The sequence below is a fragment of the Sturnus vulgaris genome, chromosome 1 (genome assembly GCF_052056855.1).
Source record: "Sturnus vulgaris isolate bStuVul1 chromosome 1, bStuVul1.hap1, whole genome shotgun sequence".
NCBI lineage: Eukaryota > Metazoa > Chordata > Aves > Passeriformes > Sturnidae > Sturnus > Sturnus vulgaris.
The window spans coordinates 145185152-145198497 of record NC_142243.1 but is presented as its reverse complement, the minus strand read 5'-3'; the positions used below and the strand labels follow the sequence as shown (position 1 = coordinate 145198497).

Here is a 13346-nt window from a genome sequence, read left to right as displayed (position 1 = left end):
AATTTGTAGATGTTGTTACAGTTTCTTATCACAAAATCCTTTATATGGAGACCTAGATCTAAAAACTGGATGGGCACTGCAACGGGGGTGGTTTCAGTGGCAGTGCTGCAGGAAGCCCAGGAACCACAGTGGTTGGTGTGAGGGCTTCCCATCAGAGCAGAAAGCCATGGAGGGAGGGCAGCACTCTGTGACCTGTGCTTCTGTTCGATTTGGGGGTTTTATTCTCTCCCTGGTATTCAGCAGGAGCAGATGAACTTTAGAGAAGCTTCATTAGAAGTGGGCAGTGTTGATTTAGGTTGCCTCGCCACCCTCAGGGCATCTGGAGTTTTTGGAAACAGTGGCCTCAGCTAATTTCTTTGTTTCAAAGTGGCTCTGATTTTCCCCAGTGTTGTACTCTCTGAAATGTACTCCGAGAAAAGCTGCTCAAGGGGCAGTACTGGTTCTTTGTCTACGCTTCTAAAAAAGATTTGCCTAACCCGTGGGAACAGAAGGGGACCATATGAAATGGGTCCCATCCCCAATCCCAGCCTTCCTGAGCACAGGCTGAAAATTCTGATCTGAAGTTTTCTTGCTGTCGATACTTGAGGCTTCAGAAGATTGACTCTCCCTGGTTCCCCCTTTGTTTACCATGTTCCTCTTCTAGCCTGAGCTTTGAATCTGTGAATTCCTTGACATTTTCTAGGGAAGAGAAAATAATCTTTACTTCTGTAGTATATGGGCTATACTTGTCCCATCTGCATGGTGAGTACATCTGGTGTTTGTAGAGCTTAGGTAGTGTTTATATTGGGCAGAGGGAGGAAGCACCTCTTCAGTAATTGCTAGAGCTTGAAAGTTGTTAAAGACCTTCAATAAGTGAAATTATTTTGAAGGTCAGTGTCCTGGTTGGCTGAATACTGGTATTATGATCTAACTTTTATTCCTCAAAGGTACTTTAAGTGAATATTTTAATTTCTTCTTTACAATGGCTTTGAATATGAGTGACTTGAGTGCAAGAATACTCACTCTAGTCTGAAGTGCTCAGACATAGGCTAAAATTAATCACAGTCTTTGTTTGCAGCATTGTCTTTCCATGTACTTGGCTGCCCCAAGTAAAATTGGAATATTTGACTGTTGTAGGTTCCGTGTTTTACTATTTTTAACCTTCATCTGTAGAAGTTACCTCGGCAGAAGTATGGAAGCAACTTGTCTAAACTTTAGGATTCATAATATTGGAATATATTGGGGGAATGATTTTTTCTGTTTTAAGAAGGAGGTCTTATGCTCAATATCTACATTAAAAAATACACAAGAGAAACCCAAAAAAGTAGCTAGGTTTTTTTCCCCTGCTGATGTTAAACGAGTAATTTGCTGCTGCATTCTGCACAGCATCTCTGATGACAACTGCATTGGTTTCCTGTAGAGAAAGTACTCTGTCAGGTTCAGGAGTGATGTCCTCATCCTTGCTAACTCTTAGTGATTTGAGTCCAGGATACCTGAAACATGCACCAAATAACCAAACTTAGTCTGCTGTTACCGAAATCAGTGATCTCTAATTTTTTTTTTTTGTTCTTATATTGCTGTGAAATTATGCCTTTTGTGAGAATATAAATGACAGGATTTGTTTTGCAGACTCTCTGGGGGAACGAATGTTGTCTGTTGCATGTCTAGAGGACCTCTAAAAAATAACATACAATTTTCAAATTTTAGTGTGATTTTGTAATTTTCAAATTAAGATGGGTGTTGGACTGCTTCTGAAGTATGCTGTTACTTTGCATAATCACTTACAGTAGTGTAAGCTTGTAATATTCTAAGACTTTTTGGCTTTTAATACCATGTTATAATTTGTAAAAATAATAAAAATGTAGATGTGAAGTATTTTTCTTTCCCATTTGAAAGCTGTTAAATAACATAACTGCTTTTTTGCCTGCTAGTAATTTGGTAAGGACTTGATAATAAACTGAATTTGTGATGAAGCAGCTAACTTTTTCATTTCATTTTGACTTCTCTAGAGAAGTTGGAGGTTGCACCACCATCTCCAGGACAACTGAGACATGGTAAAAGAAGAATGTTTGTTGAATGTGGTTCAGTATTTGTGCAGTCTCTCTTTGAATTGGCTTCATCTTTGTTCCACAAGTGCTGGTCTGTCCTCGTCCCTGTTGTATGGAGTAAGAGAAAACCAAAACAAGCACCAGCACTCACCCTGCTGCCTTTGTTTCATAACACCTCGGCTGGAGAATGTGCAACACTTAGTGAAAGTAGGACAGAAAGCCCAAATGAGAGCACACTGTTCAAAGCCAGCAGCAAACATTGTTTTTGCAAGGCAAGCAGTGTTGGTGCTGCAGTGCCTTGTGGAGGTTTTGTTTTAAAAGGACTGAGAAGTGGTATAACATTGCAGAGAAATTGGAAACAGATTGTGTATTTATAATACCATGATTCAAATTCTGATTTCGTTTCCAAATTAGTCTATTTTTGTGGCATTGTACTCTGCAGTGAACAAATTTATTTAGGCAAATGTTTCCCTTTTCTAATTATCTCCTTTTTTTTTTCTAATTTGGTCCCTCCCGCTTCTGTCCCAGGGTTCTGTGTACTCCAATAATTCCAAAATTCTGTCCATTTCACTAAGAATTTGATGTCCCAGTTTAGCTCCAGCACACACATTTTGAAAATACTGGGCATATCTGTGTGCTTTTTTTGTTATTTGTGTTTTGGTGAGTTTGTCCTGTGATAGTTTAAAAATAATTGGAAAAGTTTCATATGTTTTGTGCTCTAGTCTTTTACGTGTGCAGTTTAGAAGACAGGCATATTCTCACATAGTAGTTACAGATGTCCGTTCATGTTCTAGTACCTAAGCATGAAAGACCTTGAGTGTGGCTTTGGTTTTTTGTGTGGTCATGGATTCATACTGTCTGCAGAAAGGAAACCCAAAAGGCACTGGTACCAGTTTCTTTTCACATGACTGTGAGGTTCCTGCGCTCTTCTTTCGTCCCTCTTCCTAGGTTTGCATCTTTTTAAGTTCATAAAATGTAGGAATTATAGTCCAACGTGAATTGAAAAAAACCCCCAAACTCCAGCCGAATCCAAACTGATTATCTGGTGCATTTTAAAAAAAGGAAAATTTTCAACTTTCAGCTGTATTTTTTTCATGTAGTTTGTCCTTATGCTGTATTTAGTCTTATGAAGTGCGCACCTTGAAACTCAGCTGGAGACAATGCTGTGCAAATTCAATCCCACCCCCATCAAAAGCTTACAGGATACAAACTGAGTGGGAAAATGAAGCAGGACTAAAAGGAATGATACAGTAGCACTGTGCTCATTCTTAGAAATTACTCAGACCAGCATGTTCCAAGTTTCTGCAACAGAAAATATTTTCAGAAAGGATTTAATGGGTTTCAGAAGTAAAAAAGAAGAAAATGTGTGAAACAAAAGGTGGAGCTTGGTTTCTTAAGCAGTATTTAAGGGAGCACCTACAAGTCTAACTTGAACTGAGGATAGTGCACAAACAAAATCAAGATGCAGAAGTTTTGGTTGAAATGGTCAGATAATTAACAGTATATGACACACTAGTGAAACACACCTTAGCATTTGCAGGTTTGGCTGAATGAGTTTTGACAATAATTGTCTAGCTCCAGACAGTGCTTTTAAAAGGAAGAAATTTTAGGAGTGTGTGAAGAAGATGGAGCTCTTGCACAGAAATAGCGAGGGACTTGCAGAGAAAGGGCCTTTATTTCAAGCAAGACAAGAATGCAGGAAGTCTGGTGAGACTGGTGATCTTCAGTGATACTGCAACATGCTGTAAGGTCTGTAAATAATACCAGAGTTCGTGTAGCTTTAGGTATTTCTCTTATGCACTAGTAGGCTTAAGTGGCTTCCACCTGAAACTGTACAAGTATTTGCAAAGTGGGTTGTTTAGCTGGTTCTTCGCAAGTTGTTAGTACCACTTCTGTGTAGCAAAGGGTTTTACCACACCTATCAGCACCAAAAAGGTGACCAGTAGGAAAGGAATTTTGTGTATTTCACCTTTGTTTCTCTTAAAACCAGTATTAGACATTTCAGTTGTTCCTGTGCACTAGTGAACTCTCTTATAAATATTTTTTTCTTTATTACTTATTTCTTTTAGTGTTCTTCCACAATGCATTACCTTTTGTAGGGTTTGGATTTTTGGATAACGCAATTATGATTGCTGCGGTAAGTTCACTGTTTAATTCCTTGATCAAGTCTGTAAGATTCATATTTTTCAAGAGAGCAGAATAGAATGGCCTGTGAGATCTAGTCTAAAAAGTCTCCCTGCTCAGGACCTTCCCAGGGTCTCTAGTCTAACCTGCTCAAAGCAGAACCAGCTGTAAGATGAGACCAAGTTGCTCATGGCTTTTTCCTGAAAGACTTGAGAAATCCAAGGGTAGCTTGTCTGAGCAACCTGTACTAATGCTCAGCTGTCCTCATGATGGAAAATGTTTTGCTATATCCAACTGGAACACATCTTGTTTTAGTTCATGCACATTGTCTCTCATCTTTCGACCATGTACTGGTATTTCATAATGCACACCATATGGTTTTGTTTCTTCAGCTGAAAGCATAAGGAGCTGTGATACTGTGTTTTATTTGTTTGCTCGGTATTTGTAGAAGTTTTTGTTGAGAGCTGTGCATTCAGCTAGGAATTACATTGGGGAAGATTTTATGCAGGGATAGGGGTTGCAGGTTTGTCTTCCAGCTGCTTCCTACAAGAGTATGAAATATTAAAAGACTTTGAGAAGTAGGCCCTTGCCTTAGAGGGAAATATATATGCCAGGAAGATAGGATCTCTGTGATCTAAGAAGAAATGTCCATTTATCCTTTCACTTTTAATATAGACAAGCAATAAACAATACTTCTGTCAGTTGCATCAATATAGCTTATTATAACTTCAAATCTCTCAAATAATGAGAAAACTGTTTATTTTTCAGGGAACCCAAATAGAATTGTCAATTGGAGTTGTCTTAGGAATTTCAACTATGGCAGGCAAGTATTAAAATTGTACCACATTTGGACTAATATGGCACATTCCTATATTTTAGGCTGAAAGTAGCACACAGGGCTGGAAATGACTCTTCCCCAGTCTTGCAGCTGCCTTTCCTAATAAAGAAACAACCTCTGGGTGAAACAAGGACATATTCCATTTGCAGAAATGGAATTTCAGTCCGAATAGCTTTTGAAATTCTTATTGTTGATTTCAACCTAATAATTCAAATCCTGGGTCATTTGGGAAAGTATTTCTGCATTTCTGTAATGGAGCTGCTCTAAACTGCCCAGGGCCCAGTATCAGTGTATGTGGATATATGTATTTGTGTGTTGCTGTTTGCTTGCATGCTAGGTGGAGATCAGTGTTTTTGCTGCAGTTCTTGGTGGCTCCTCTGCCTTGATGAGATAGCACAGGAAGGCCAAGCAGCCACTCTGCTCCTGTTCTGGGCCAAAACTGATAAGCTCTGCCCAACAGCTTTGGTGCCTCTGCAGTGTCACAGGGTGCTCGTGGATCCACCAGCTGCAGGTGCAGCATTACTCGAAAGCACGGGGAGGGAGAGCTTAACTGAAAATGTCACAGCAGAGCGAGTTAAAGATTTGGAAATTTGCAGGCCTTGGTTCCACGTGAGACAGTCACAAGGAAGCTTAAAGTAGTAAGGTCTGCTGTGAAATCACATATTTTGTATGTTTTGTTCACTTGTGTATAGTATTTCTTCTAAAATTGACACAGTTCATGGATATGTTGGCATATTTAACAGAGCTGCAAACCTGAGTGACAGCTCCTTCTATTTCCAGTGCTCCTGTGTCTCTTCAGCCACTTGCTTTGTGTCCAGCATTAGGTGCGTGCAGCTGACAACCATGTACAGTTGCTCTTAACTCTGATCTCAAAAGTTATGTCGATTTCCATGTGTTAGTGTTGTCTTTTTATATTTGTCAAGTTTTCTCCATGTAAATTGAGAAAAGTACTTGTACCTCTTACTAATTCTAGTCTGCTGCTGTTATTAAACTGTAATAAGGTCAGGATAAGAAGACTAAAATATAAGGAACTTAGATCTAGTCTTTAATACTATATAAATTGAGACTAAGCAAGGGTCACTGGAGGGTGGGAGCTGGTTGGTTTTGTTCGTAGCTAAAATAATATCTTTTTCTCTTCCCTCTTCCTCCTTCCAGCTGCAGCTTTGGGAAACCTTGTTTCAGATTTAGCAGGACTGGGGTACGTATGAACTTGTGTTAAGAATATTAAATGCATTCATTGAGATGCAAAGTGGAAAAATAATTTTTCGTAATATAATATAGCTCTGCCTAATATACCTTCTCTGATTGTTATCTTCAGATCTGGAGATTTTCTTATCCTCAGCTAAAACAATATCTCTGCATTGTCTTCAGGTCTAGGCATACCTATTTCTGATAAAAAGAGATACAACTTTAGTTTTTGAAGGAAATTTCTGCATAACTGCTGAAAGTAAAGTTGTTTGTTATGGCTGTTTTTCCACTTTCCCTCTGTTTTGTTTTCTGCAAATAACAAGGCTAACTAGTCTGTGTGTGACTTTTCCTCCAGTAAGGTTACTTAAAAAGCTCTGCAGAAATGCATTAACATTCACACAAGTTGTGTTGTACTGCATGAAGTTTATTGGAAATATTGTCTATTAAATCAGTGAGATAATTGACTTACATTGCAAAATGTGTCCTTTAGTTTTCTCTCAATTTCTTTATTGGTATGCTGAAGGAAAAGCTTTTGTTTTTAAGTTCAAGTCTTTCAAAACCCTCACTAGAAGATACTGTGAGAGTCAAAATCGTTTGCTCTTGTTTTATTGTTCTTCCAGTCTTGCCGGTTATGTAGAGGCTTTGGCTTCTCGGCTGGGTCTGTCAATCCCTGACCTGACACCCAAACAAGCTGACATGTGGCAGACCCGTCTCAGTGCACACTTGGTGAGTATCCTGCGTGGAGCTTGTTGTGTTTAAACTAGCTGGTAAATGCTTTTTGTCACTTTTTCCATTTATTCCTTAATGACCACAATATTGTGCATGTTCCCCAGAGGCTTTAGTCTTGAGCCCATGTCAGGGAGAATGAAGAGATTGGATTTTTTTAAGCTTGAGTGGTTTTTTTATAGGCAGCAATCCCTAAGTGACGTGATAGTCTCTGCAATGACTTTGTGTATGCTGTGCAGATGCCTGGGCTGAGCTCTGGCTATGGTGATAATTTACTTGGAAGTTATGACCCCTTAGTAGTTTACTCCTATATGTTCTTTGTTAAGTGCTTGCTGTTCATATACCTGTACTGATTTGTACTAATTTCTAATATTCTGTAATTAGCTTGACTGTGAAATTAGCTTTTCTCTGGCCAAACTTCTAGCATTTGAATAATAGTTACTACCTGTGTTTACAGTTACAGGACATTCATCTTGCAGATGCATTTTCAGGGTGATTGCTTACTAAACATTTAAACATTTGAAGCGGTCTCACATCAACAGTGAGAGAAATTATTAAAGAAATAGATTATCAGAAACTGAGTAAAGAAACAGATAGTTCACTTTGCAAGAATGAACTTTCATTGGGAAAAATACTTTTGCAGATTTAAGAGAAGAGAAATAGCACTTACTGAGGAAAAGTTATGGTAGAAAAAGGTTTTAGCAGTGATAGATCAAAGCACAGAGCAGTGAAGAGCTGACATGTTGTCAGGGGAGCTGCCCCATAGTCTAAGACTCTTCTTAGTAAAAGCTGAGCCTGTGGCAAAACCCTGTCATTGCACTCAGTTTGTTTATATTCCTTTTCTATGAAAAGATTTTTGTGCACCTTTGCCTGTATGGTAGCATTTTTTCTTTTTTGCCTGCTGTCTCAACTTTTTCAATACTGTCCACCTACTGCTATTGATGTGGTTTGGAGGCTGCTTGTCTTACTTTATTTCCTCTCCTCTTGACTTACACATTCAGGTCAACTGAAATGTTTTCCAGTTTTTGTTGGTTTTGCCTTGTGCCTTTGAAAGGCATCATGTTTGCAAGTAGCCACTCATTCTTTTGATGATTTGCAGTACCAGATACAAGCAGATGCATTTAAAATTGCACCTAAAATGTGTGTAGGTGTTTTTTGGTGATTTGTTGATTTGGGTTTTTTTCCCTTTTCTGTCTTCCTGGCCATTCTGCTAATTCTTTGAATGTCTGTTTTCTCCCTTACCACTTGTGCAGCTCTGCATGATCATTGCCCTCCTCCTTCTTCAGAATTGTCTTTTATCATAGCAAACACTGTTTCTACCCTTGTCATATCTGTCTCTCTCTCTCATTGACTGTCTATGTCTTTCTAGTCTGCATGCTTAGAAAAATGTGACTCCCAGCTGCAAACTAGAACAAGGGGTGTGTGTTCCTAGTTGTGGTGGTGCATGGGAAATGAGTAACAACTGATCAGTGAAAAACTTAATTTTTTCCCCCCTTTCTTTAGGGTAAAGCTATTGGAGTGACCATTGGCTGCATTTTAGGAATGTTTCCTTTGTTGTTCTTTGGCGAGGAAGAAGAAAAACTGGAAGAAAAATAATAATCTTTTTACAAGACATATACAAATGTAAACTACTGTACCTCAATTATTCAATTATGCTGTCAATATTTAGGAATTAACAGACAGTAAAAAAAATGTATAGACTTGGGAACAAAACCTTCAGCATGTCGTTTTATGGAAACACTAATTTATTGTGGCCTTGTTGTGTTCAGTACTTCTTTTTATAAGATTTCATCTAACTTTTTATTTAATTGTAAATTTTTGAAGTGTTTTCACTTATGGCAAGATGTTTACCACTTTCCCCTTTGAATTTATTCTTTAATGGATTATTACTTCAATAATCCACCATGGATGACAGTATCACTCTTGAGTTGCATATTGGTTGCTTAACAGTTGTAATTGCATGACAGAAATATCACTGGTGTTCATCAGGTCCTTCAATGCAGATTATCAAGAAGGTCAGTGATGAGTAATTTGAAGTCCCTCACTTTGCAAGGTGACTGGTTGCCCCCCACCAGCCATCATTTTGCACTGCCTTAGATATTTCAGTGATCTCTGACAGTATAGTTTCATTTTTTTCACAATTCTGACTTAAGTGTTTCTGAATTGTTTTCTGAGGTGATCATGTTGATGCTTTGACAAGGTAAGTGTTTCCAGTGTAGGCTCTCTACCAAGTCCGTTTTTAAAGTGATGTTTTAACACCTTCTGTACTTCCATATTCATGCCTCTTTTTTCATTTCTAAACAGTGTTTTGAGAATTGAGTTGAAACTTCCTTAAATCTGTCTTCCTCTGGTTTGAGTGTGGTATTAAAGAATTCAGACCAACTGTTTCAAAACCACAAATAACTTTTTAAATTGGTCTTCTTAAAATAAGATGTGAATAGCTGATTGGGTAGATGAGGCCAGGGAACAGTTCAGGGTATGAATGAATGCTGGCATTGGAAGTTTGTAATGAGTGGTTCAGTCGAAATGTTAAGTGTACCATCAGTCTGGATTAGAGGACCTGATATGATGATAATACCTTTGTGTTTAAGATTAAGCCTTTGCTACTTATTTTTTTCTGAGACAATTAGTTAAAAAACCAAGCAACAAAAGTAGGAGAATTGAGGCCTTTTAACTTTTTTTCTTACTTTTATTTTTGCATTCTTACTTGGCGTATTATAGACCTAACAGTGCAGTATCATGTAACTGTGCTTTTTTTATATGGTTATGAATAAAATGATGACAACTATTGAATATTCATAATATTTCAGGATCTTAGTTGCCAATAGCATAATGCTAAACTGCTAATTGTCCCTTAGAGAAGAAGGTTTCTTATTTGTTTGAATACCATTTGAAAAAGCCACTAAGAAGCAGCACAGCCTGGGCACTTTGAAAGTTTTATTGCTGAAATTGCTAGGACTTCTGAAACCTAGAAAGAAATGTTAAATTAAGTCCCCTGATGATTTTTGTTTGCTATAGGAAAAGTCTTATTGTATGTTATTGTATGTTATGTTATTATATGTGTGTGTTTTACAAAGCTCATTGCTTATCTCATTGTTATAAATCTGACTTCTCTGGTCTGATTTCTAGAAGCCCTTTAACAGCAATACTGAAACTGACTTTAATGAAGATGACACTTGTATCTGTTTCTTAAAAAGCAGATGTTGAAATCTTGGAGTGAGTTGTCCTAATAGTATGTGCTGTACTTTGCACATTAAACCATGCAAATCTGGACCAAACTGTAAAACTGAATGAAAGCTCAGCCAAGCATCAAACACAAATGCAGAGGAGTTTCAGCCTGCACTTCAAATGTGGAAGCTTTATTAAAATAAAATTAAACAACAAACCCCACAACTCTAACAAAAAACCAAAACAAAATAAAAACTAACAAAAAAACCCCAACCCACAAAAACAATCCAGAAAGGCAATTATGCACTCTTTCACCAATAGATTGCTGCTGGTTTACAGTACTTTAGTGTTCAGAGGTTTTTTTACTCATCCAGAATTTGTCTTGCCTTAAACGTCTAACTTTTCTGCCTCTGCATGCACTTTTATTTCTATACAAGGCTGTATGTATTTTTCACATTTTTCTTAAACTGAAGTACAAGTCAAAGCAATCTTGCATAGCATCTTTTGTTGCTGTTTTTACAATTATTTCAACACTGTTTCCCATTACTGGCATCTTGATTGGAATCTTCCAGCAGTGGCCAAATCTCTGTTCTTTGGCATTGTACCATCAGAACACTGTTTTCAACACTCTATTACAACCCACGAGAACAATTGGAAGGTTGTGCCAGCTGTCACAGTAGTATTTGTTTTATAATGGCAATAGAAAAGACTGTGTACTATTGTTAAATGGCTTGTGCATGTAAATTGAGTACCTTTTGTTGCTGTATGTTAAACTGTTGTACTGCAACCAGTGCTTTTATTGAGAAACAATGAACTAAAATATCTTGAAAGAAGTTAATCATGTGTCGTCTTGTTAAACTGTTTAGTTGACCACAAAAATGTGGAGGGCAAGTGACACATGGTAAGAAATACTGGGAATTTCAGTCCGATACCATAATGAAGAAGGTGACTTTTGGGGTTTCAGTGTTTGATAAAGGTGAAGAATATCTTGTGATGTGAGAGGATTAGTGGTGCTGCTGGAGGCTCAGAGAAGGTGCTTGTTGGGGCCCAGCTGCCCCCCGAGAACCAGGCAGTTTCCTTTGGCTGCAGGATCCACATTTGTGTGGACACGGCACTGCTTCATATGGAAGGGAGGATCTGTGCCCTGTCTCTCCACAAGGAGAGTGGGTCTTTCTGGGGTACATGGGTCAAAGTAATTCCTGATGCTCTGATCACACTTACTAAAAACCTAACTGAGAAGACAGTCTCCTTTATTTTCTGGTATCTTCTCCCTCCTTGATAAAAGGAAAAACAAAACACTGCAGGCTTGTTCAGAGATTTCATTATTGCTTTTTCTTTTTTTTTTTTTTTTTTTTTTGTTCTATCAGTTTGTCCTGTGTTAACAGGAATTTCTTTTGCCTTGAAGGGCTGGTAGACCTAAAATTGTGTTTGAAATACTGTCTTGTATTGTAACTTAAATTATAAATGTATTTTTGACTGTATGTTATCTCTAGGAACAAAGAACATGCATCTGATAATAGGGTTACCCAAATCTTCTTGCCAATATTTTCTCATGCATGTACTTTTGCATAAACATATTTTGTATTGTCCTTAATTAAATTGTTGAACTTTCTGTAAACTTTTGTACTACAGCAAAGCTGTTTTGTGTTTCTTTATTAGACCAGATGCTGGAGGGGAAATGTTAATAATATCCTGTGGGTATTCAGCCTCAGTTATACAAAACAGGAATTTATTATGTTTAAATTATAAGAAGTGGTCCTTTGTCACTGTCATAGGAAATACCACCATGGAGTGGTACTTCTGTCTCTTAATGCTCGGAAGAGAGCAATTTAAATAATTAAAATATTTGCATGGTAAACTGGTGGTGTTTGTGATTAATATTAATCAGAAGTTCACTTGCACTTGAACTTCTGGAATTAACTGAAGTTTTTTGTGTGTAAACTAAGTCTTTTTGAACTTTCCTGGACTTTGGAGCTCCTCAAGTTATTTTTACTCGTTGGTCAGTCCCTTTTGTGGATGTCTGTGCAAGAAGTGCTGTGAGTAAAACATCTGTACTGTAAGGATGGTCTCATTTAATTTTGAGAACTTGTACAGGCTGACTAGAGTTTTACTCCATTGTTGTTGCATTGTGTAGTTGAACTTCATTCATGCTGTTCAAAGAGTCTGCCACACTTCTACCTGGCATTTCCCTCTTCTTTTACATTGTCTAATGACAAGCTGACAGAGCAGCAGCATATAAACTGAAGGCCTCAATAAAGTATGGAGGAATTATCACCCTGCTCTGAGAGTCTTATGCCTCTGGAATTTTTCAATCTAAAATATTAAGAAAATAACTAGACCTCCTAACACAAATTCAAGCTCCCAATTTTAAAGTCTTTATTAGATGTTTATTAAGGCTTTTCCTTTGTTGCAGTGTTCAGGACCCTTGACATTGAGAGTGTCACTTCAAAATAGCGTTGGGGCAGGGCGAGGGCTGTGGGCCAAGGGTTTAGGCAAACTTTAAATTTTGAAGCCAGGCAAGATAAATGCAGAAGGAATTTTTTTATTTTGTGTTGGAAGACAGACGTGTGTGTTGGACTGCTCATGTATTTCTGTAAGTAGATGATGCCCAAGGTAAGGCCTTTTGCAGGCAGGAAACAGTTCTGACTTAACAGTCTTCAACTTAGTAGTGGACAGCATGTGAGCAAATGGCTTAAAGAACTAAATACTGCTTCACAGTCATGAGTTACTCCTGTGCATATGTGCAAAGATTAAGTTGCAGTGAAATACCAAAATTATTTGAGACCTTAAATTAATGCATTTTGTGTTCTGTTCTTGATACCATGCTTATCAGAGAGTGTTGTTTTTGTCTGTCGGTATGAAAAGGACCTTATGCTTTTGCCTGGAGAGCTTAAGCACTTCCAAACATGTGAGTATTGATTTATCTGTTACAAAACATAGTACCTTGTTATGGGATATGAAGTGTCCTGAATGGGACCATTCACTGTTTAGAAAACATGGATCCAAAGGGTAAGATTTGCTATATGGTACCTACTGTTGTGATTCCTGTTGAGAAGAGGCTTCCACTGAGCACTACCATGGATTGGTAGAACAATAACAGGGAGTGCTACCTTGTCTTTGCACAGCATTGCTGCTTGTGTTTGGCAGGGTGCTCTCTTTGCACTGTGGTGTTTCTTTATAGTTTTGCTGAAAATTACTTTTTTGTTACTTCCAGCTAGCAACAAGAAGGAAAGTGAAGAGAATGAGATTCTTCTCAGTCATTTTCCTTACATGGG

The 13346-nt window shown here is 37.9% G+C and overlaps 1 protein-coding gene across 1 annotated transcript in view; it reads left to right on the top strand.

Moving 5' to 3' along the window:
• Positions 1–11929, top strand: part of TMEM65 (transmembrane protein 65) — a 30904-nt gene extending 18975 nt beyond the window's left edge. Inside the window, exons 2-7 of the mRNA XM_014870159.2 lie at positions 1989–2033; positions 4097–4164; positions 4920–4974; positions 6145–6187; positions 6798–6903; positions 8407–11929. Coding sequence (XP_014725645.2) covers positions 1989–2033; positions 4097–4164; positions 4920–4974; positions 6145–6187; positions 6798–6903; positions 8407–8499 — 410 coding nt within the window. The 3' untranslated portion in view covers positions 8500–11929. The remainder of the gene's footprint in view (positions 1–1988; positions 2034–4096; positions 4165–4919; positions 4975–6144; positions 6188–6797; positions 6904–8406) is intronic.
• Positions 11930–13346: the final 1417 nt, after the last annotated feature.